We start from the raw sequence: 13,794 nt of genomic DNA, 5'->3' as shown, positions 1-13,794 counted from the left end.
TGGATCTGAGTCAGGGGGTGTGACTTCAGTGAGTGACGGCACAGGTGGATCTGAGTCAGTAGGTTATGACTTCAGTGAGTGACAGCGCAGGTGGATCTGAGTCAGTGTGTGATTTCAGTGAGTGACAGCACAGGTGGATCTGAGTCAGGGAGTGTGACTTCAGTGAGTGACAGCACAGGTAGTTCTGATTCAGGATGTGTGACTTCAGTGAGTGACAGCACAGGGGGATCTGAGTCAATGTGTGACTTCAGTGAGTGACAGCACAGGTGGATCTGAGTCAGGGAGTGTGACTTCAGTGAGTGACAGCACAGGTGGATCTGATTCAGGGTGTGTGACTTCAGTGAGTGACAGCACAGGTGGACCTGAGTCAGTGTGTGTGACTTCAGTGAGTGACAGCACAGGTCGATCTGAGTCAGGGTGTGTGACTTCAGTGAGTGACAGCACAGTTGGATCTGAGTCAGTAGGTTGTGACTTCAGTAGTGACAGCACAGGTGGATCTGAGTCAGTAGGTTGTGATTTCAGTAGTGACAGCACAGGTGGATCTGAGTCAATGTGTGACTTCAGTGAGTGACTGCACAAGTGGATCTGAGTCAGGGTGTGACTTCAGTGAGTGACAGCACAAGTGGATCTGAGTCTGGGGGTGTGACTTCAGTGAGTGACTGCACAAGTGTATATGAGTCAGGGTGTGCCTTTAGTGAGTGACAGCACAGGTGGATCTGAGTCGGGGTGTGATTTCAGTGAGTGACAGCACAGGTGGATCTGAGTCAGGGTGTGACTTCAGTGAGTGACAGCACAGGTGGATATGAGTCAGGGGGTGTGGCTTGAGTGAGTGACAGCACAAGTGGATCTGAGTCAGGGTGTGACTTCAGTGAGTGTCAGCACAGGTGGATATGATTCAGGGTGTGTGACTACAGTGAGTGACAGCACAGGTGGATCTGAGTCAGTGTGTGACTTCAGTGAGTGACAGCACAGGTGGATCTGACTCAGGGTGTGACTTCAGTGAGTGACAGCACAGGTGGATCTGAGTCAGGGTGTGTGACTTCAGTGAGTGACTGCACAAGTGGATCTGAGTCAGGGTGTGACTTCAGTGAGTGACAGCACAAGTGGATCTGAGTCAGTGTTGACTTCAGTGAGTGACATAACAGGTGGATCTGAGTCAGTGTGTGACTTCAGTGAGTGACAGCACAGGTGGATCTGAGTCAGTGTGTGACTTCAGTGAGTGACTGCACAAGTGGATCTGAGTCAGGGAGTGTGACTTCAGTGAGTGACTGCCCAAGTGGATCTGAGTCAGTGTGTAAATTCAGTGAGTGACTGCACAAGTGTATATGAGTCAGGGTGTGACTTCAGTGAGTGACAGCACAGGTGGATCTGAGTCAGTGTGTGACTTCAGTGAGTGACAGCACAGGTGGATCTGAGTCAGGGTGTATGACTTCAGTGAGTGACAGCACAGGTTTATCTGAGTCAGTTGTGACTTCAGTGAGTGACAGCACAGGTGGATCTGAGTCAGGGTGTGTGACTTCAGTGAGTGACAGCACAGGTGGATCTGAGTCTGGGAGTGTGAATTCAGTGAGTGATAGCACAGGTGGATCTGAGTCAGGGTGTGACTTCAGTGATTGACTGCACAGGTGGATCTGAGTCAGCATGTGATTTCAGTTAGTGACAGCACAGGTGGATATCAGTCAGTGTGTGTGACTTCCGTGAGTGACAGCACATTTGGATATCTGTGTGTGTGACTTCAATGAGTGACAGCACAGGTGGATCTGAGTCAGGGTGTGACTTCAGTGAGTGACAGCACAGGTGGATCTGAGTCAGGGTGTGACTTCCGTGAGTGACAGCACAGGTGGATATCAGTCAGTGTGTGTGACTTTAGTGAGTGACAGCACAGGTGGATCTGAGTCAGGGTGTATGACTTCAGTGAGTGACAGCACAGGTGGATCTGAGTCAGGGTGTGACTTCAGTGAGTGACAGCACAGTTGGATATCAGTCAGTGTGTGTGACTTCAGTGAGTGACAGCACAGGTGGATCTGAGTCAAGGTGTGACTTCAGTGAGTGACAGCACAGGTGGATCTGAGTCGATGTGTGACTTCAGTGAGTGACAGCACAGGTGGATCTGAGTCAGTGTGTGACTTCAGTGAGTGACAGCACAGGTGGATCTGAGTCAGTGTGTGACTTCAATGAGTGACAGCACAGGTGGATCTGAGTCAGGGTGTGACTTCAGTGAGTGACAGCACAAGTGGATCTGAGTCAGTTGTGACTTCAGTGAGTGACAGCACAGGTGGATCTGAGTCAGGGTGTGTGACTTCAGTGAGTGACAGCACAGGTGGATCTGAGTCAGGGTGTGTGACTTCAGTGAGTGACAGCACAGGTGGATCTGAGTTAGGGTGTGTGACTTCAGTGAGTGACAGCACAGGTGGATATCAGTCAGTGTATGTGACTTCAGTGAGTGACAGCCCAGTGGATCTGAGTGAATGCACCAAGACTCAACCAAGTATTTGGGACAGACCATTGCTGCAGTGAATTGCAGCTTCTTTGGGTTGTAGGTGGACACAGTACCTTTATTTTATTTTTATGTTGTGCTGAGGATGGAACCCAGTGCCTCAGTGGTGCTAGGTGAGCACTTTACCACTGAGCCAGAACCCCAGCTACTTTATCAGGGAAAGAACATCTCCCATGTCAGGCAGCCATCGGGCACCTTGCTCTCCTCAGCCAGCAGTGTCCTTTGTAAAGCCTCACCCCGCCCTGAGCAAGCTGCATCCCCCCAGCTTGAGGGAAGGAAAGTCTTGTGTGGGGCTCCTGCACCCTGCCAGACCCTTCTCCCCTGCCTGCCTTTATTCCTCATGGCCCAGGCTTTCCCCCTCTTGGGACTGCTGTCCCTCCAGCATATCTCCCGAGCTTCTACTTCACTCTTCCTGACTGGCCTTGGAGCAGCTGTTGGACATGCTCTGTGTCCTTCACTTCTACCCTCCTCTGCGACTTTGCTTCCTGGACCCATCACCTCCTTTTGTCGACCCCTCCACATCCTTTGGTTGCTGGACCCCTCACCTCCTGTTTTTGGCTGCACCCAGTCCTTTGCTTGCTGGACGTGTGAATCACAGGGTTTGATCCTCAGCACCACAGAAAAAATAAAAATTTTTTATTAAAAATTTAGTTGTAGATGGGCACAATACCTTTATTTATTTATTTATTTATTTATTTATTTATTTATTTATTTATTTATGTTTTATGTGGTGCTGCCCCGTGCCTCACATGTGCTTGGCGAGTGTTCTACCACTGAGCTACAACCCCAGCACCATTCCTGACATTCTTGTTTAAAGAAATGAATGTGGGCCAGCCAGACATTGTGGCACACACCCTCTAGTGACTAAGGAGGCTGAGGTAGGAGGATCACAAGTTTGAGGCCAGCCTCAGCAACTTAGTGAGAGCCTAAAAAACTTATTGAGACCCTGTCTCAAAATAAAAAATAAAAAGGGCTGGGGATATAGCTCAGAGTGGTGAAATATCCCGGTATTCAATATCCAGCACCCACAAAAGAAACAAACAAAAAAACCCATATCTGATTAATAGAGTTCACTAAATTGAAGTATATTTGTCCAATTGAAATATTGGGCAGACATGAAAAGGTGTGCTTATTACCATTTTGTAAAGGTACAGAAAATATTTTTTATACCATTAGAGAAAGTAAATCATATCTAGATGCTAGGCTGTGTTGAAACCTACTGAGAGCAAACGTGACAGATATTGAAAGTTGAAGCTGAGGGAAAACCTGGACAGTCCCTCTAGTTTCACTTGCTCTCAGTGATTTGTGGTGTCCACCCAGCTCTGAGGTCAGTTAGCCAAGCCTCACACCCCCCTGCAGTGGCTGGGGTGCCCAGGCTGCTTCTCAGAAACCTAGAGTGGCTCAAAACGGTCGGAACCACTGGCCCTTCCTCTGGTTCGGGCAGGTGCGTGATGCGAGCTCTTCACACCTCACCCTCCAGGCCACCGCCTTCTGCAGAGGGGTGCTGGGGAGCGGGTGAACTGGTGGCTCAGCCCCACTGCGCCCTGCCTCATCTCCAGCGGCCTTCCTCATGACCTGTGTCCCCCAGACCTGCCCTCAGCCCCCTCCTTGGGGAGGCAGGTTTGAGTCCCCCCCCCCAGATCACACTCAGCACCTCCTAAATAAAGTCTTACTCTTCCACAAACTCACCTTAGTGGTTGGCGTCCTGTGTGGTGCTGGGTAACTGTCGTGATAAGGTGGAGCTGAGCGATGTTCCTTTTTTCTGCAATGAAATCGTCTGGATTGTTTTTAGCCTTATGTACTGAGGTGGGAGGACCACAAGTTTGAGGCCAGCCTCTGAGACTCTGTCTCAAAATAATAAATAAAAAGTGCTGGGAATGTAGCTCAATGGTAGAGTACCCCTAGGTTCAATCCTCAATACTGAAGAGAAAAAAAAAAAGATGTGAAAATATAACCAGTCAGGTAAAACAAATATGTGTCTACAAGAAGTGGATCATGTGATGGGTGTAACTGTGAAGTACGCAGTTGCCTGTGTCTTCAGTGAGAGACTTTTGTCCTCATGATTGCATGGAGACTGCTGTGCCTCCAAGCCTTATGCTCAAATTCCAGGCAGAGGGAAATGTAAGAGCAAAGGAAGGGGCAGGTTCACAGCCCTGGCTTCAGAGGGTTGGGCAAGAATGAGGCTGGTGCCTTCCTGAGACCTTCACCTGAAGGATAGGAGGAAATGCATCTTCTGGCTCCAGCCCATGGTGTGAGGGCTGCCTGCAGGGTGTTCACCCTCTGCCCCCTGAACACTTCACATGCCAATGGAGGAGGGAGGGAAGAAGAAGGTCCTGGGACCACTCACCCACCACTGAAATTAGAAGACCTCCACCCAGCTTCTGATCCACCAAAGCTGAGCTACAGGTTCCACATCTTCAGGAAGCCTGGCAAAGACCTTCCGCCCACCAAGCAGGTGATGGGGAAGTAAATAGCACCTCCGAAGAGAGGATGTTAGGGAATGTTGCCGCACTGTTTAGCAAAGTGCACTGTAGGTAGCCCTGAAATAGCAGTCACGATCTGGTCACATTTGGTTTTCAGGTGCAGATGTGGATTTCGCGTGGACATGTGCAGATGCGAGGTGAGGGTAGGCCAGGGGTTGACATGCTGCTCCGGAACCCGAGTGATGTTTTATGTACGGTATAAAACCCAACATTCAGCGCCCACAGCCTGCTCACATTCTGGTTGTTATCCTGCAGCACCTCAGGCCACGAACCTGGTCTCGGAGTCCAAAATTGGCCTGTACTGACTCCAGTGCGCCCTCATATCTGTGAACGTAGAAGTTGTCTCACATGAATTGCCTTGCAGAATGGAAGATGAAATAATGCATCTCAAGATAGTTGCACTGTTGTTTGAGCTAAAGACAACATGATGAATTTGCTTTTGCTCCTCCTTTTCCTTCTTTTTTTGTACTGGGGATTGATCCGAGGGGTGCTTTACCATTGAGCTACATCCCCAGCACCACCCCCTCTTTATACTAATTTTGAGATAAGGTCTCCATAAGTTACCCAGGCTGTCCTTGAATTTGTGATCCTCCTGCCTCAGCCTCCTGAGTCACTGGAATTACAGGCGTGCACCCCTGTGCCCTGCCACTTGGCTTTTTCTTGTATCCTTTGTGCACATTTGGAGCAGGTGGGAGAGGTGGATCCCATGTCTACCTGGTGTGTTTTACCGTGCCACCTCTGCAGAACCCATCTCTGTGGAATCTCCAGCATCCATCCAGGCAGAATCTGCTACCTGGACTCTGTGGCCTATAGTCCAGGCCTTCAGGAGTCTGGAGGCTTTATGTGGAGTGGGCCTGACTGTCCCTCAGGGTGTCTGGCAGCCTTGTGCTTGGTGGGTCAGCTGAAGGACATGGGAGGAACTCTGAAGAAGCCCCAGGTTCACAGGCTATGTCCTTCCACTCCCATCTCAGGACTGGATCGCTTAGCTCACACTGGGAGGGTCCCAATTCAAGTATCCATCCATTCAGAGTAGCAGAGAAGAAAAAGGTCACATTGTTCCTTCCTTAGGACGGGTGGCAAGAGTGGCACAGGCAGAGATCCCCAGGAGGTGACCTCCCACCCTCCACCACAAATGGCAGGCACATTTTTATGCTGAACCCATCTGTCAGTAGAGTTCCTTGATGGCAGGGGCCTTGTCCAGTTTGTCCAGCTCCTTTCACCCTGAACACTTTGGGATTAGGAACCTGCAGTGTTATTATTTAGCTGCCTCTTGTGCCGATTAGCATTCTATGATCACAACCATAGAGACTGATTCTGAGTAATTTAATCAAAAGGAAATTTATTGGGAAGTCGTTAGGATTCCCAGAGTTAAAAGAAGGCAGAATAAGGACCACTAAAGAGGAGATATGGTGCCCTATAGGCGGGTATCTAACTCTGCTGTGCACAGATGCACCTATCCACCCCTGCTTCAGGCCAGGGATGGGAGGTGGAGATCCACTTCCTGACTGGGTTGAAGTCTCCACCTGAAGCAGGCAGAATCTGGAGACCACGGGCCTATGGGATGCACTGTCTGATGTCAGTGTCTGCAGAGGAGAGGAGTGTCTCCATTCTTTCATGGAATCCTGGATTAGTCACTCCCACATTTCCCCCTCCTCCAGGATCTGACTGTGGCAGGGGTCTCTCCTGTGCCTGAGTCCCTTCCTCCTGAGGCTGCCTGAGTGGGAAGTGGGTTACAGAGCTGCTGATGGGGAGCAGTTTGTGGGTGACCAGTGGCTGGTGCCCTGGACCTGCATGCTGTCTCCACCTGAGAAGGGCCAAGAAGGTTAGAAGGGGTTAAGTAAGTGCACTCTCCCTTTGTGACTCCGGTCGTCCCCTGCACAAGGCCAGGTTATAAAGATGGTAAGACATCCGATAGGAGCGTCCAGGCACCAGGGGATTGTGCCCAGAGCCATGACACAGCATTGGCATGAGCACAAAGACCCAGTTTGTGTGGACACCCACTGACGGCATTGCCCACCTGGACTGAGGTCAGCAGGACTGCCTGGGGTGCTCCAATGAGTACACATTACTTTTTAATTAAGAATATGCAGGGGCTGGGGTTGTGGCTCAATGGTAGAGCGCTGGCCCTGCACGTGAGAGAACCTGGGTTCGATCCTCAGCACCACATAAAAATAAACAAAATATATTGTGTCCATGTATAACTAAAAAAATATTTTAAAAAAAGAATATGCAGAAAGGGATTAAACATTGCTTCTAACAGTCCCTTTTGCTCCTCCTTCTGGTCACTTGCAGGAGAGGAGAGTGCATGAGAAAGGAGGGGTGAAAGGCAAGGGAGAGGGTGGACTCCCTGCTCCAGATATCTCCTCTTCCTTCCTGACATACCTGAGGGGAAACTAGAGCCAAGGTGCTTCTGTTCTAGCACTCTTAGCCTCTTCCAGAGGGCACTGGGCTCCCTGAGGAAGCGGATCTGCAGGAATGGACAGCTGCCAGCTGGTGAATGGATTATCTTAGGCTTGCAGGAAAAGATGTTTTATAAATCAATGGTAGCAGAGAAGAACAGGAAGTGTGGGAACATTGTGGATGGTTTTGGAGGATAAGTGTTTAAGAATGTGTTTGTGTGTGCACTTATGCATGTATGTGTGCATGCCTGTACGAGGAGGGTGTATTGAACTCGGGCAGCTGGAGGATGGAAACAAGCATTTCTTCATGCAAACAAATCATAGCAAAGGGAGGGGGGGAGAATCTCCTTCTTGGATCTTGGGTGCAGAGGATGGATTTGAACACCCAACACTGTTAGTCCAGCATCCCCGACTGGCTCAATTGTTTGCCCTCCCCTGCCTCATGACTGTTTATATGACCAGGCACTGTTTCTTTGGAGTGTTTACCACAAAAAATTTTTATTTAAGTATAAAATATACAATGACATTGTAATGAGTATGTAAATCTTTATAGTGTCTAGCCTGATTTCTTTATTCACATGTCTGCCTCGTGTCTCTCTTTCCACAGAGAATATCTGTAACATCCTCACGTTCCTATTGCTCAGGCAATCATGTGCCCCACCCTCTTAGAGGTAGTGACATCTACAGCAATGAAATCCCTTGTGTCTGACATCCCAGGAGTCAAGCTATCTCTTTTGCTAGACTGTGAGCTCTGTGGGAGTAGGGTGGGTCTCCTCTGACAATGACCTGTCCAGCACACAGGGTGTGCTGCTGGACGGTTAGTTTGAGATGTGATACATGGTTGTGGTCTGCTCCAGTTGCTGTCCTCAGCCTGAGCCTGGGCATCTCTGGGGCCAGCTTCCTCACTTGTTGCATGCTGGCCCTCTTGGGATCACCCAAGCCAGCAGGACTTGAGGTGTGATGAGCACAGCCCCTCAAACAGATCATAAGTGAAGGGATGTTGTATGCAAATATAGAGGGGCGCTGACACAACTGACGCTACAGGTCATATATGCACATGTGCCCACCACACCCGGTTCAGGGTTCATTCCAATAAAGCCACTCCTAGCTGCAAGTAGCCGACAGTCCACGGCGATGGCTTAAACATGTTTTTCTTGCACTTGGTGCTCTGCAGGTAGGCAGCTGGAGACTCTGGTTTAGCAGCTACACAATGTCCCTCCACGGCCAGTGACTGCCATAGTCAGGTCCTGACCTGGAAGCTCACCCCAACCTTTCACTATCAGGACCATGTTGTGCCACTCCCTGACAAACTCCTGGGCTGTGACTGTCTCAGAGTGGCCACTACCCTCTTGGATCAGTCAGAGCCTGTTTCCTTGAGGTCACGGGGCCTTTGACTACCATCGAAAAAAAGTGAGGATTCACTAGCAAGACAACAGACAGCATTTGCCCTGCAAAGGTAGTAGTGGCACACCCAGGTGGTACTGCTTTCACGTGACCCTTACCAAGGAGCACCTGGCATGTGACACACCATCTGTTCATGCAGGCAGGTGGTCAAAAGTCACAGCCAAGTGCAGAGGCACACGTGTACAATTCCAGCAATTTGGGACGTGGGAGGCAGAGGCAGGAGGATCAGCCCCAGCAACTTAGTGAGGCCCTGTCTCACAATAAAAAATAAAAAGCGGGGCTGGGGTTGTGGCTCAGTGGTGGAGCGCTTGCCTAGCATGTGTGAGGCACTGGGTTTGATTCTCAGCACCACATATGAATAAATAAATGAAGGTCCATCAATAACTAATAAAAATTTTAAAAATTATAAATAAAAGGGATGTAGCTCAGTGGTAAGGTGCCCCAGGGTTCAATTTCCAGTATAAAAAAAAAGGTACCTTTCCACCGAGAAAGCCAATGGTGAAGGATGGATCACCAGCCTGCCAAGACCAAGGAACAAGAGGGTGGAATGGGGCTTTAAGGACAGGGTAGGCCACTGAACGGAGTGTAGATTTTATCCTGAGCATGATGAGACACAACCTGATAGATGATAGTAACAGATCACTTTGGTGTGGAAAACAGCTAGTACAAGACATCAAAGGTGAAGCTGGGACACAGGAAGGAAGCATGCAGGAGGAATGAAGAGCTTGAGAGGTAGATGGGCCCCACAAGGCTGGCTCAGGAGCTGCTGTGTGCCCTCCTAGGAGCTGGCAGGGCCCTAAGCCCCTTATCCTCACTTGGAATGTGCACCTCATCACCTGACTCCAGCAGGCTTCTAATAAAAATTAGGCACCAGCTTCTGCTTCTCTAAGAACATTTCTTCAGGAGAAAACTTGTCTCTCTCAGGCATTTTGCATCTTGAGGTCTTCTGGTCACTGTGCCCTCAAGCCATGCCCACCTGTTCCTGCCACCTAAAAGCACTTACTGATCCTGTGAATGGATGTATCCATGTTTGGGGCTGATGTTTACATGCATGTATTGACATGTGCAGATCACTGGGGGTGGAGAAGCTTCTGGAACAAGGACACCTGGACTCAAATCCCAGCCCAACCTCTTTCTGGCTGAGTGATCTTGCACCAGTCCCTGACTTTCCTGTGCCTCAGTTTCTTTATTAGTAACAGGGGAATATCACCAGAGTTACCACAAGGAGTAGCTGAATTACCATACCTGCAAGTCTTAGTTGGTGTTATTACATTATCAGGCATAAACTCCTCCACATGCCATCATGGTGATAAACCACCACGTGCCAAGGGCATGGAGGGGGCCCTAGGTTGGCCTTGGGGGTCTTCCCTGTGCACCTGGTCAGTGCCCTCTGGGCTGGAGTTCTGGGCATTGGCAGCAGACTGGGTAAGGAGTACATCTGGGCTTGCAGCAGATTTGCAGGGAAGGGTCCTGACCCCGGGCCATCTGACTAGGGCCAAACTTCATGGCTGCATCAAACTGGGCCTTGAGCAGCTGAAGCTGCTTCAGTGCCCGCAGCACCTCTGGGGTGACTTCAGTAGTACCCTCCAGAAGGTTGTAGTTCTCACCAGGGTCCTTAGACAGGTCATAGAGCAGTGGGGGCTCGTGAGCAGTCAGCGGGCTGGTGGCATGGCAGGCAGGGTCCACAGTGGTGTCACTATGGGCAGAACCTGGGGAGGTGGTCAGCTCTATGCACAGGGCAAGAGCAAGAGGAGAGGCCAGGGCTCTAGGACTCTGGGTCAACAGGGCCAGGAGAGGGAGCCAGGAAGATGGAGTTACCTTGGGTGTAGAAGTGAGCTTTGTATTTCCCACTTCGCACAGCAAAGACCCCATGGATCTCGTCTGGGTAGGCAGGATAGAAGAAGTGAGACTTCCGAGGGCTCTGGAGGCACAATCAGGGTTGCCAGGTCGGAGGGTCCCAAAGAGCTGTCAGCCCCCGTGGTAGGCCCTGGCTGTATAGTCCCTTCTGGCCCACCTAGGAACCTGATAGGTGGTGCCACTCGGATGCCACTCATCAAGAGACCTGGGACAGACTCTAAGGGAGGACAAACCCCTGGGACCAAGGGCTCACTAACCCTACCTTGCCTGTGCCCAGCAGCACAGGGCTGAGGTCAAAGCCATCCAAAGTGACGTTGGGCAGTGAGGTCCCACTCAGGGCTGCCAGGGTGGGCATCAGGTCCAGAGAGCTGGCCAGCTCATGGGTCACACCTGGGGCAGAGGGCTATTCAGTTATTCAGTTAGCCATCAAGGTTGGGGAAATGAGGCCAAGGAGAGGGCCTGAGGACTGACCAGGAGCGATGTGGCCCGGCCAGAAGGCCAAAGCAGGCTCTCGGACACCACCCTCGAAGGTTGTCCCCTTTCCACATCTCAGGAGACCAGAGCAGCCTCCACGGGACATGCGCATCGTCTCAGGTCTGGGACACACAAGGTTATCAGCAACAAGCAGTCCATGGCTTTTGATCCACTTCTGGTGACCACCAGCCCCACACTTTTCATTTATACATCCTGCCCCAAACTGGCCACTACATTCCTGTCCCCACCCTGGCCTACCAAGATCAGCATCCCTATGAATCTGTGGCACCCAGCCTAAAACCCGGGAGTTACTGTAACATGGCCACCATCTCCTGACACCCCTTCATCCCATGATGTCTTCAGCCAGCAAGGTGGAAGGATCCTCAGGACCCTGGTGTATGACTGAGCAACGAATGTTCCCTGCCCTGACTGGCATACCCATTGTCTGCAGTAAAGATGACCAGCGTCTCTCCGAGCAGCCCAAGGTCCCCCACGGCTGTCATTATGGCCCCCACAGCGGCATCCAGCTCCATCAGGGAGTCCCCAAATGGCCCGCGACCCGAGCGCCCTGTAAAGCTCTTCCCACTGAACTGAGGATAGTGGGTGTGCTGGGGGTGAAGACTGGAGTCAGCATTTGATAGGGGTCACTGTCAGCTGGGAGGGGAGGGCCACGGTCACTCACATGGGAGGCATAGTAGAGGAAGAATGGACGATCTTGGCGCTGGGCGTCGGACATGAGGTCTCTGGCAAAAGCCACATAGCGGGCTTCTAATCCAGGCAGCCAGGGGGGCTGTGCTTCCACAGACAGATTGGCCAGCAGTGGGATAGGAACTATGCCCTGGTCACAGCCGCCGTGACATGGGGTGGCTGGTGGGAAGCAGGTCATGTTCTGGCAGGGGCCCTGGGGACATATCTCCAGTCAGGGGTCTGGGATGTGGGGTGGGACTGGAAGAAGGTCAAGTGTTTGAGGATTAGAGCAAGTTGGGGGGTGGCTGAGGGCCCCGGGGTTTGTACCTGGTCATGGGAGTACGGGATGCCCAGGAATCGATGGAAGCCCTGATTAGTAGGCAGGAAGGCCCCTTGTGGTCCCACCCCAAGGTGCCACTTGCCGGCCATCCCTGTAAGGTAGCCACTGGAGGCCAGGACCTCAGCCAGGGTCACCTCTTCCAGGGGCAGGCCTCCCCGGGAGCTGGGTTCCAGGACTCCAGGGTACAGGCCCATCCGGACGGGGTGCCGGCCAGTGAGGAGGGCAGCCCTGTAGGACAGGTCACCGAGTCCAGGCATCCAATAGAGATGAACAGAGGTGGGAGCAGAGAAAGAGAAGGGAAAAACATGGATTTCCCCTCTGCCATCCAAGGCGAATCCAGGAGAGCAGGGTGGGTGGGGCCCTCACTCACCTAGAGGGTGTGCACAAAGACACAGGCACGTAGAAGTCTGTGAACCGCAGCCCCCCTGCAGCCAGCTGATCCAGGTTGGGGGTGGTGGAACTGGGGTGCCCATAGGCGCCCAGGTCCCCATAGCCCAGATCATCAGCAAAGATGAGCACAATGTTAGGTGGGCTGTCGGCGGCCAGGCCTGCAGCCAGGGCCACACAGAGGGCCCACACCGTTTCCATAGCACCCGTGCAGCGAGGCCTGTGTTCAGAGAGCCTGGGGGAGAAAGGCACACTGGTCCCTGCGGTTCTTCCCAGGGACCCCAGGCCCAGAACTGCCGCCACCCTCAGGGACCCCACCCACTTCCCGACTCCAGCGAACCTGACCGAGCCCAGGAGACACGGCCTGCTGGGCAAACCCACAGCGACCCTCGGGGGCAGGACCCCTTCGCACTGACGCTCGGGTTTCAGGCCTCGTTCGCCCAGAAGCCCCGGCCCCGGCTAGAATCGCCGCAGGAGTCACATGACGCTGCGGACCGCGGCCTCAGACGCCGCCAGGCGAAGGCGGTTCCGAGCCCCGGGAGGAAGGGGCGGAGCCTTCGAGGGCGCTTCCGCCTCAGGCCCCAGGTGGTCCCGTGAACCTCGGCCACGCGAGACCGGCCGGTGGGCGGAGCCGGGTGCGGGTGGGCGGAGCCTGGAGGTGGGTGGAACTCAAACCCGCTTCCCGGTGCGGAGCGGTGGCGGGGACCGACGGAGGGCCGAGCCGGTGGGGGACTGGGGAAGGGGCGGGGGCCGGGCGGGGAGCCGCCCACGACCGAGTGTTGGGGGAATCCTAGGGGAAAGGGCGGGGCCGGGGTGGGGCGCGGCCGAGGGTCGAGCCGGGTGGGCGGGGCCTAGGCGGGACCCGGTGGAGGCGCGGCGAGCGTCCCGCCAGGTGGGCGGGGCCTGGGCGGGACCCGGTGGGGGCGCGGCGAGCGTCCCGCCAGGTGGGCGGGGCCTGGGCGGGACCCGGTGGGGGCGCGGCGAGCGTCCCGCCAGGTGGGCGGGGCCTGGGCGGGACCCGGTGGGGGCGCGGCGAGCGTCCCGCCAGGTGGGCGGGGCCTGGGCGGGACCCGGTGGGGGCGCGGCGAGCGTCCCGCCAGGTGGGCGGGGCGGGAGTGGTGAGGCCGAGTCGGGCTGGCGGCCGGTTCTCCCGCGGGCGGTGGCGGCGGGGCGTGGGCGCGCTCCCGGGTCCAGCCGGGGTGCTGGTGCCGGCCTGGGCTGCCCCGACCTGGGTCTCTCCCGGAAGTCGGGGCGCGCCGTGCGGCC

The 13,794-nt window shown here is 53.5% G+C and overlaps 1 protein-coding gene across 2 annotated transcripts; it reads right to left on the bottom strand.

The window, feature by feature from the left end:
- Nucleotides 1–5,233: 5,233 nt before the first annotated feature.
- Arsa (arylsulfatase A) lies at nucleotides 5,234–13,087 on the bottom strand. 2 transcript variants are annotated; one of them, XM_026381736.2, is made up of 9 exons: nucleotides 12,869–13,087; nucleotides 12,512–12,763; nucleotides 12,129–12,369; nucleotides 11,797–12,015; nucleotides 11,553–11,722; nucleotides 11,112–11,236; nucleotides 10,903–11,030; nucleotides 10,602–10,704; nucleotides 5,234–5,304 (listed from the first exon to the last, which is right to left on the bottom strand). In XM_026381736.2, exons 2-9 carry the CDS (start codon nucleotides 12,727–12,729, stop codon nucleotides 5,240–5,242), a joined length of 1,269 nt encoding a protein of 422 aa, XP_026237521.1. In that variant the 5' UTR covers nucleotides 12,730–12,763; nucleotides 12,869–13,087; the 3' UTR covers nucleotides 5,234–5,239. The 2 variants fall into 2 exon arrangements, with proteins under 2 accessions (XP_026237521.1, XP_026237520.1); XM_026381735.2 differs by lacking the exon at nucleotides 5,234–5,304 and adding an exon at nucleotides 7,925–10,492.
- Nucleotides 13,088–13,794: the final 707 nt, after the last annotated feature.

The sequence above is a fragment of the Urocitellus parryii genome, chromosome 5 (genome assembly GCF_045843805.1).
Source record: "Urocitellus parryii isolate mUroPar1 chromosome 5, mUroPar1.hap1, whole genome shotgun sequence".
Taxonomy (NCBI): Eukaryota; Metazoa; Chordata; class Mammalia; order Rodentia; family Sciuridae; genus Urocitellus; species Urocitellus parryii.
This window is presented reverse-complemented; position numbering and strand designations above follow the sequence as displayed.